Raw genomic sequence first — 10754 nt, forward strand, 5'->3', positions numbered from 1 at the left:
ACCGTTTTCATAACTTGGCACATCAAAACTGTATATATATATAATTTATTTATTTATTTATTTTAAACCAAGAGTGCTAGCATTGGCTCAGACTTTTATGGTATCAAAACATGTTGCCATAGCTTTACTAGCATTGTGAAGTGACTAACAAAAATGCTAAATTAGCTAATAATAACAGCTGAAAAAGTACCCCTTACCTGTATGTTTTTTTTTCATTTTTTTTTTAGATGGAGAATTTTTGAAAGCCAGAAACTGTTGTTTTTTTTTGGTGCGGCGCAAGAAGCATCACATTTACCGCTAATCATTATGGTAGCCAACAATATCAAACACATATCTATAATTACGTCATGAATGTGGAATATCTATTTTGCTGTTGTTGCTATTGCTCCCAGGTTCACGTTCCTCCATGTCACTGTTCTCCAGGTTTTTTCCGCTTTACAATACCTACTCGATCAAGAGTTTACCTCTCTATAGTTACTTTTTTATGTTGCGTCGTCATCCGCGGAGTTGGAAAAAAAGTAAAAAGCCTTTTTTTAAAAAGTGAGAAGAAAGTACAGATCTGTTTTCAAATGAAGGATGTAAAAGAAAAATAAAGACTCAAGATACCCCAAAAAATCTACTCAAGTACAGTAACAAAATATTTGTAATTAATTACTTCCCACCACTGTTATTTTGAGGGGGGTGACTGAATCGTACAGAGGTGGAACTGTGACCGGTAAGGAAAGAGGGAGAGTAGGTTGGACCAGACACACAGCCAATATGGAGCACGAGAGAAGAAGGGGGCGGGCGGACATATTATAAAAGAGAGAACAGGAGCTGCGGGCTGCATGATTTCAGCAGACAAGGAAAACAAGCAGGAGCATTAGACCCACTTGAGGCTGACCTGTGTTGACCTTCTGTGTGCTGGACATTCAAAGCGGATTGATTGCCTGCTTGCTTTTTCTGGTTCTCAGGACACAGAACTCAAAAGAAAGGCACAAGTTTGCTCCTGTATTTGCAAGTCACCGATGGCTGCCGTGCGTCCGATGCTAACTGAGGCGTCCGGCTTCCACGTCCTCCCGGCCCACGTGATGTCCTCGGCCATGGAGGAGTTCCCGCAGCAGCTGCCCGTCCCCAAGGGCCCGTCCAGGGGCAAGAGCCGCTCCCGGCGACCCCGCGAGGCCCGCTTCAAAACCCAGCCGGTCACCTTCGCCGAGATCGCCGAGGTGGTGGATGAGGAGGGCTCATCGCCTCTGGAGGAGGAGAGGGCGCGGCGCTCCTTCCTGCAGTCCCTGGAGAACCTGAGGAGGAGCACCCAGACCCTGCACAGCTCGCCGGCCGCCCGCCATCAGTGCACCCCGTCGCCCACGCAGGCCGGCATGGACTCCAGTGACTCGGACTCCACCCAGTGAAGGGGTCAACAAACCTTGTGGTTCCTCTTGATGGAGCGCGGTTGAAGTGAACCAAACTGCGGCAAAGTCTGCTTTTAGCATCCACTAACATGTCAACGTGCAGCACACAACGTGAAGATGCATCGGGGCGGCTTGTGCTGCCTAGTAGCAGGTGGAATTGTTTTCAACATGTTTTCAAAAGTATATTTACTTTCTTTGTATACGACAGCGTAGAAGGATTTTACTTTACCTTATATTAGTGGTCCTCAAAGTGCGGTACACGAACTCCCTCTAGTGGTATGTGAAAGTATCACTGAATTAAATCTTCAAAGTGCATAATAGTTACAGTGGATTAAAAAAATTTTAATACAGTACAGTACATTTGTTAAGTGCAGTTCTGTTTGATTTAGTTTCTAAAGTACAATATATGTGAATTTTATATTTTAGAACTGTTTTCAAGCATTTTTAGGTAAAAATTGTATTTAACTTTTATATGCAATACATTTTTAATTGAATTGTTAGTTTTTTTTCTCCTATATTCAACCGCAGAGTTAATCTTAATCTACAGTTTCATTATTTTGTTCTATATTTGAGCACAGTGTTAATTTGTTTATGGTGTCGTCCATCCATCCATTTTCTACCGCTTATCCGAGGTCGGATCGCGGGAGCAGTAGCTTTAACAGGGACGCCCAGACTTCCCTCTCCCCAGCCACTTCCTCCAGCTCTTCCGGGGGGGATCCCGAGGCGTTCCCAGGCCAGCCGAAGGACGTAGTCTCTCCAGCGTGTCCTGGGTCGTCCCCGGAGTCTCCTCCCGGTGGGACGTGCCCGCAACACCTCACCAGGGAGTCGTCCGTGAGGCATCTGAATCAGATGCCCCAGCCACCTCATCTGGCTCCTCTCTATGTGGAGGAGCAGAGGCTCTACTCTGAGATCCTCCCAGATGACCGAGCTTCTCACCCTATCTCTAAGGGAGAGCCCGGACACCGTGCGGAGGAAACTCATTTCGGCCGCTTGATCTTGTTCTTTTGGCCACGACCCACAGCTCGTGAGGGGAGGTGAGGGTAGGAACGTAGATCGACCGGTAAATCGAGAGCTTCGCCTTTCGGCTTTGCTCCTTCTTTCCCACAACGGATCGATACAAAGTCCGCATCACTGCAGACGCTGCACTGATCCGGCTGTTGATCTCCCGTTCCATTCTTCCCTCACTCGTGAACAAGACCACAAGATACTTGAACTCCTCCACTTGGGGCAGGATCTCATCCCCGACCTGGAGAGGGCACGTCACCCTTTTCCGACTGAGGACCATGGTCTCAGATTTGGAGGTGCTGATTCTCATCCCAGCCACTTCGCACCGAACCACTCCGGTGAGAGTTGGAGGTCACGGCTTGATGAAGCCAACAGAACCACATCATCTGCAAAAAGCAGAGATGCAATACTGAGGCCACCAAACCGGACCCCCTCTACGCCTCGGCTGCGCCTTAAAATTCTGTCCATAAAAGTTATGAACAGAATCGGTGACAAAGGGCAGCCTTGGCGGAGTTGGTGTCGTATACAAAGAAATCAAAATAGCATACTTCGAAGAAAGACAGTATGAACCTTGTACATGTTTTCAAGTGTATTCCTTTTCTGCTGTAGACTTGAGAGATGGCACATTGGGCTCTTTTTTATTAGCACAATGGCACCCACTGATTATTATTTTTTTTTTTGCATATATTTTTCTATTTCTAGAACAAAACAAAAATCAAACGCTAGTAGCCATACTACTAATATTGTAAATGGCACGACTAAGCGAAGCAGTGGCCTGGCCGTCACTGAAGCTTTCAGAGGAGTTCACGCTCTTGTGAGCGAGTGAAAATGTATGAAGAAAAGATTCCTTTCTTAAAAAAAAGTTTATTTATTCTCTTCATTTGCTCATAACCAAATTTGGGATTTTACTGTGCTTTTCTGACTTGTGAAGTCGCCTCGACTTTCAAAAAAGACTGTAACCTTTCCACTGTGCTTTATATTGAATGTACTTTACATTATATACCATGTTTGTCATAAGTATTTTAATAAATATTTTAAAGTATTTTGAGTTATCAGACTTGTTTCTTGAATCCATGCACTCTTTACCAATGTTTCCCAACCTTTATAGAGTAAAGAAAATTCGTTTAAATGACCTATAGTGTCCCAATGGCCTATATTTCACTAACAAGTTAGCTTTGTATATTTTTTGCTCAAGAAAATGAAACTAGCAGTCATTTCCAATAATATCAATCTGTTTTGGAGCAATTGATAAATAACTAATTGCCCTTGGAAATCCCTTTTTTACATTGCCAAAATCAATACGTCGCCATATCTTGGTGTGACATTAGCGATTGAACTGGTAACCAAATTCGATGCATAGTTGGTGTAGACAGAGGAATGCACTATTGAATACAAGAAAGTTTGCTCATTTTTTATATCATCGCTGTCGGGCGGAATCCTAGCACCTCCAAAATGACAACTTTTCAGGACATTATTCCTTATATTGCTATCATAACAGCACCCCAAAATTATCTTCAATCGCTAATTTATTATGCAAAAAAAATGTATTATGCTGTCATTGATTAAAATGGCTACCCGTCCTCACCAAGGTCCGCTGCGGTCGTACGACCCCACCGACCATACAAAAAGCCTTTAACTTCACAAAAGCAAACACCTGTGTTATGTCCTCTTTTTAAAGATCTTAAAGCCATGAGCAATTCAATCAATAGAGCTAACTAAATCCATGTGTATAGGCAGACATGAATCTGCACGCACTTAACTCGTGCAGCTTCCTTCCTTCTGCAGCGAAGCATTAGAGCAATCAATTTTAACAAACCAAGCCTATTCAAATGTATGTACCCTCACTATTTTCCCTTGACATTGTCTAAAAAAAACATTTTCAATACAGGCGACAAATACGCCAGATGGCTTGCTTCAGCAGAATGAGGAAATAGGCGGAGTTCTACATCTCTCAGACATTTTCAGTGTTCAAGAGCCCTTTATCGGGTTGCTCTCAAGCTATTGTCACCACTTTCAATTGGTTAACATTGTGGAAAAATAACTGACGAACTGGGGACAGACCAATAGTATCAATTTGTGAAGAAAACCTACTAATATAAGGAAAAGTGTTTGTCTTCTGTCTCTGACGTCTGCAGACTGATGTGTCAATCATGCAGGTTTCAACATAAATGTGAGCAGGCCAAAATCTGGCTGAAAACAAGTCGGATTCGTTGAGGGTTGGACTTCGCCAATGCTGCCCTTTGTCACTGATTTTGTTCAAAACTTATATGGGGAAAATTTCTAAGCGCAGCCGAGATGGTTCTGTTGGCTTCATCAAGCCGTGATCTCCAACTCTCACTGGAGCAATTCGCAGCAGTATGTGAACCGGTTGGGACGAAAATCAGGACCTCCAAATCTGAGACCATGGTCCTCAGTCGGAAAAGGGTGGCGTGCCCTCTCCGGGTCGGGGATGAGATCCTGCCCCAAGTGGAGCAGTTCAAGTGTCTCGGTGTCTGGAATGGAGGAGATCGACAGGCGGATCGGTGCACAAGGACCTAAGACCAAAGGCGTAACTCTCAATTTACCGGTCAATCTACGTTCCTACCCTCACTTATCGTCACGAGCTGTGGGTCGTGACCGAAAGAACAAGATCCCGGATACAAGCGGCCGAAATGAGTCTCCTCTGCAGGGTGTCTGGGCTCTCCCTTAGCAATAGGGTGAGAAGCTCGGTCATCCTGGAGGGGCTCAGAGTAGAGCAGCCGATCCTCCGCATAGAGAGAACCCAGATGAGGCTGCTCGGGCACCTGATTACGATGCCTCCCGGACGCCTCCCTGGTGAGGTGTTCCGGGCACATCTTGCCAGGAGACCTCGGGAACGACCCAGGACACGCTGGAGAGACTATGTCTCCCGGCTGGCCTGGGAACGCCACAGGATCACCCCGGAAGAGCTGGATGAAGTGGCTGGGGAGAGGGAAGTCTGGGTTTCCCTCCCGATCCCGACCTCGGATAAGTGGAAGAAAAAGGATGGATGTATGGATGGATGGATAGTGAAATTAAATTAGTTCTTAAATAAAATGTTTTCTTTGTTGAATAATTCCTTTATAGTTAAGTAATGTTTTTGAAATGTATGTTTTACAATGGCCTGACTATCTGCAACATAAGTATATGATACAACAAATAAAACATCTCATTGAAAGTGTACCATTGATTGTTGAGCTGGACGAATCAAATTATATGGTGATTGATTTCCGGTTATTCTTGAAAACAACCAACATTTTATAAAATAATAGTATTTTTCAAAAATGTTGTTCACTAAATTATTCTGGAATGAGTCATCTGCATAAAAAGCTTCTGACACGCACCCAGGAGGAAGCTGTCAAACAGAAAAGTAAGAGTTAATGTGTTTACAGTACACATGCAAGGTTGTTGTTAACGTCAACTGCTGTGTGATGCCTATGTCAACCCAAAACATTGACCTGTTGACCCGCAGTGCCTCAACCAAGGCTACTGACGTACTCTCCGTCATTTTGGTTAAGTGTCGTTGAGACTTCTCTGCTGATGCAACAAGCAGGCCACTTACAGACGACATAACGTTCTGTAGTTTTTAGGGGACTTTTTAGCAGACTTTTGTACTTTTAATCAGTTCAATATTGAGTTGTTGTGATAGCATTTCATAATATTGTTCGGTTTTGTCAGACAAATTGATAGGCTTTTCAGTTTGGGCTTTCACTTACAGTTAACTGCATGCTCGGTGCCTGCATGACAGCAAATACTGACTGTAACCCAAATGACATGATTGCTGAAAGGGATTTCCCACTGCAGTGCAACCAGAGTGTACTGATACTGCATAAGACTGTATACTTAAAACGGATTCAGTATTCCAGAGGAAGCATAACTCAAGAGGTCAATAAAAGACAACTGCATGAATTTGTCTTTTGTCATGGACTAAATATTCAGTATAAATATTAACTTCATGTTGAACAAACATAATTAAGATATAATTGCATGAAAGGAGTTCACAAGAAAATATAAATATTGGTTTACACGTGTGTACGTGCGTTTGCATGCATGTGCGTGCAGAACTGCATGTATTTTTGTCACTAGAGACGAGAGGCTAGATAATCTCCCATGATGAAAACTATTTAGATTTAGAGATAATCGGGAATTGTTACATGACATTATATTGCATTACATTACATTTTGATATGTGATGTTGCATTACAAGGCATTATTTTACGTTGGTACACGTCTTACGCTGTTTTACATAACATTGCATTACGTTTTGTTGCATTGCTTTACGTTGTCACTTTACGTTGCCTTACATTACTTTGTGTTACACGACGTTATGTAACGCTACGTTGAGTAACTGTGCATTGTGTAACACTATATTGTGTAACACTATGTTGGATAACGCAACGATGTATAACGCAACGCTGGCGTACGCTACGTTGTGTTACGCGACGCTGTGTTAAAATACGCTGTTACTTTGTTGTTTTACATTATATTGTGTTACACAACATTGTGTTGTGTTACATTGCGTTACATTGTTTTATATTACTATACCATATTGTGTTATGTTGCTTTCTGTAGTGTTACGTTGCATTGTGTTACGTTGCGTTGTGTTACACTACGTTGTTATGTTATGTTATTACATTATGATGTGTTAGATTACATTGTGCTAGGTTACACTGTGTTACATAATGCGGTGTTACGTAATGTTGTGTTATGTTATAGTGTGTTACGTTATGTGTGTTACGTTGCGTTACAATTCATTACCTTAGGTTGTGTTCCGTTACTTTGCGTAATGTTACATTCCCTAATGTTGTATCAAAAAGCATTACATGATTTTGCATTGTTGTTACAATGCTTACATTGTGTTATATTACATTGTGTTGTTGTGCTGAATTACCTTACACTCCTTTCCACTGTGTTAAATTACGTTGCATGTGTTGTCTTGTGTGTGTTATCCGAATCTGGATAAAGGTGGAAATCCATCTTTGATTCACACTTTTAACATTGCAACTCACCCCATGTAACAAACAGATCTCACTAACCCCTTGACAGATGAAAAGGTTAAGAGAAGTACCACAACAGTACCACTGAGATGACGTCTGCATGACCAACCATTGCAGTGGACTTAAGAAGCGTCATCGGTGACAGTTGGAACAATCTGTACAAACATTATGTTCTACTAACAGACTGAAGGGCTGCAAAGCATTGACCTGACTCCGCAGTAAATACTTAACTTGCTTTTACTGCTTTTCTTGTTTTCATGCTGCAGATGGGCTAATATGACACCAGTGAGTCAGTGACTATAGTGAGGTTTCTCACACTTTGGAAGACAACTGGGTGCATTGCCTCTTGTCTCCTTGTGAGAAGTAGAGATAGACATTGTGAGCCAACTGTAAGCATTTTTTTCAGGTTTATAAAGCTAACAAATAATAACTAATAATAACACAAACGCTCATCTACAAATCAATCATGTTAAAGCTATCAACCTCTTTTAGAAACTTCTTGTGTACTACCATGGCCTCATTATAGCACAAGTGAGCAAAAACAGGAAGGAAGTGTTTTCCAAGCCTTGTTTTGTTTGCAGATGTAATGTTTGTACGAAGGACATTCTGGTCCAGCCGGCGATTTATTTTTGGTCCATAATCATAACATACGTCACTGTCATTTCATTTTCATCTTATTACTGAGTGTGAGGCATAATGTAAACAATAATACCGCTGAGGATAATGTTTGCTTTGAAAGGAGCTGCTTTGTGATCCTACTTGCCGAACAAAAAGGCGACACACTCCCCCTAATTGCATTTTAATGACTGCATCCTTCATATTCAGGCGCTTGTGTCTGATTAGTGTCCATTAAGTTGTGCATAAAAGCTCAGTATCAACGCCGGCCCTACCCAATGTGGCGCCCACCTCCATCGGCAATTTATGTATACTTCCAAAAAAAATCAACTACCATTGTTTTTACCATGATCTTTTATTTACAATATATGTCACTCGGTTTACATCCTTAGCAGATTACACTTCAATACAAAAATATTCTGAACTATAATATGAATGCTCTTACCCTCAAAGTGAAATGTTGATTAGCAGATGGAATGAAGCAAAGAACTGCAGTTTAATATGGTATGTGGGAATGCCAAGGTATGGAATGTTATTAATAATAATAATGTGTTCTTCAACACTGATGTGAAGATTAAAACAATTAACATGCTTTAGACAATTTGAACTATTACAAAATGATAAACTGGGGTTAAATATTGGCTATATAAAGGGTTGATAACATTTTGAATGACTATTAAAATCGGGGGAAATGCACTGCGTGTGTGTGTGTGTGTGTGTGTGTGCGTATGTGTGCGTGCGTATGTGTGCCTGTGTGTGTGTGTGTGTGTGCATGCGTGTGTGTGTGTGTCACTGATAGTGCAGTGGTACACTCGCCTGATTTTGGTGCGGCTAGCGTGGGTTCAGTTCCCACTCAGTGACTCACATTCACACCCACGGGCAATTTAGAGTCTTCAATCAACCTACCACGCATGTTTTTGGGATGTGGGAGGAAACCGGAGTGCCCGGAGAAAACCCACCCAGACACGGGGAGAAGATGCAAACTCCACACAGGCGGGGCCGGGATGTGAGCCCTGGTCCTCAGAACTGTGAGGCATATGTGCTAACCAGTCGTCCACCGGCCCTGCCTGTGTGGAGTTTGCATCTTCTCCCCGTGCCTACTCCTTGCTACTATGTCAATTATCGACACAACATGTAAAACCTGCTTTGGACCATGAATTATTTCCAGTGACCGTCTTTGGCCCTGCGATGTATAGTATTTGCACTAATCCACACCTACAGTGTCTGTGTGTGCTGTCTGTTTACTGCTTTTAAAGCATCGCTGAACCTACATCCTCTTGCCATGTTTTGAGGGAAGGGGCCTGGTGAGACTCAACAAGCGGAACCAAACATTGGACACACTCCTCCTTCCGCCTCCATCTTGTTTCTTTTCTTTTCGAAGCTCTTCATCACCCCCTGCTGCTGAAGAAAAAAGTGATTATGGATGCAAAACAGTGGTTGACCCGTTTGTGCTTGGGCTGTTTTCTTCAACTTTTATTTCTGTGGCTTTCACATTTAATACACACATCCATCATCCATCCATCCGTCATCGACAGCGCTTCTCATGCTTGAGGGTCACTGGACCCTATCCCAGTTGACTGGTTGCCATTCAATCGCAATTAAGTGCCCTCATCAGAAGCTAATGCTAATCTGCACAGCCAACAAAACTCAATACAGCTCGGCTTACCTTTTTGCTTCTACGTGATAGCAAGCGATGCGCCGTGGGGGATGTGGGATGATGCATCATAGTGTTTCAGGCAGTGTAGTCTGGTTGGCATAGACTCTGGCTGTCACTTGAAAGTGACTCTGAATATTTTCCCATCCTAGCCGATCAGGTCATGGGTGTAGAAACTCAATGTGGCAGTGGTTATGATGTAAATTGTAGAAAGGCTCACTCACAGACACATTTTCAGATATAGGCAGATAACAAAAACAATTTGTTTAATTTAACAATTTGATGGGTGGGTATTTGTTTCTGTATGCAATTTGTACTTTTGTTTACAATCCATAAAAAAGTCAATGCACAGATTGAAGATTGATACACTGATGTTTTTAGGAAACATTATGCAACATTTTTATTTAATGTAGGTCATTTTAACATCCAGGATTGATATGAAGACAGCTATGGGGCGAACTTTTTAAAACAGTGGTATCCAAATTATGGCCCCAGGGTCATTTGCGGCCCATCTATTCTTTTAGCGGTCGGTGTTATATACTAAAATTAACAATTGACACAGCCCATATTGTTTGCCTGCATTGCACTACTTTCTACACTGGTTAGTGAGGCAGGAAAAATGAAGAAGAAATGTATTCTCATCTCTCACTTCCTTGTTTTCCACCAATTGCATCCTACATCATTCAGTAAGATGTGCCTCTTACTTGTGATTGTTTGCACCATCTTAGTACACGGTCTCTCTTGTTTTGGTTCTGATTGTGGAGGTGATTTTGCTCAGTACGTATATTTATCGATCATCTATCGAGCTGACAAGCTAGCTATCCATCTCTCTCTCTGTTAACATAACCAAAACAGAGTAAGTGAACATTAACATTTCACCGTGAGGGATTATAATCAGTATAATTTGAAAAACATTAACTCGTTTTATTTTGTAAGTGTACAATGAAGTGTCTTTAGCGGTAGTCTGTTATATTACGTCACAACTATTTTGTATTTAAAAGTTAAAGACGGGGCGGCGCCTGTTGCCCCGCACAGTCATGCCAACGTTACAGATGGTAGATGCATCCAATTAGACTTTGGCAGCTGACATGTGGC

General features: G+C 42.2%; 1 protein-coding gene across 1 annotated transcript; it reads left to right on the forward strand.

The window, feature by feature from the left end:
* Positions 1–822: 822 nt before the first annotated feature.
* Positions 823–3438, forward strand: c5h11orf96 (chromosome 5 C11orf96 homolog). Its single transcript, XM_061773844.1, has one exon. It carries the CDS (start codon positions 1008–1010, stop codon positions 1389–1391), a length of 384 nt encoding a protein of 127 aa, XP_061629828.1. The 5' UTR covers positions 823–1007; the 3' UTR covers positions 1392–3438.
* Positions 3439–10754: the final 7316 nt, after the last annotated feature.

The sequence above is a fragment of the Phyllopteryx taeniolatus genome, chromosome 5 (genome assembly GCF_024500385.1).
Source record: "Phyllopteryx taeniolatus isolate TA_2022b chromosome 5, UOR_Ptae_1.2, whole genome shotgun sequence".
NCBI classification, from domain to species: domain Eukaryota; kingdom Metazoa; phylum Chordata; class Actinopteri; order Syngnathiformes; family Syngnathidae; genus Phyllopteryx; species Phyllopteryx taeniolatus.

What these genes read in the sequence shown, in the direction of transcription:
- c5h11orf96 (XM_061773844.1), top strand. Translation starts at nt 1,008, where the DNA reads ATGGCTGCCGTGCGTCCGATGCTAACTGAGGCGTCCGGCTTCCACGTC.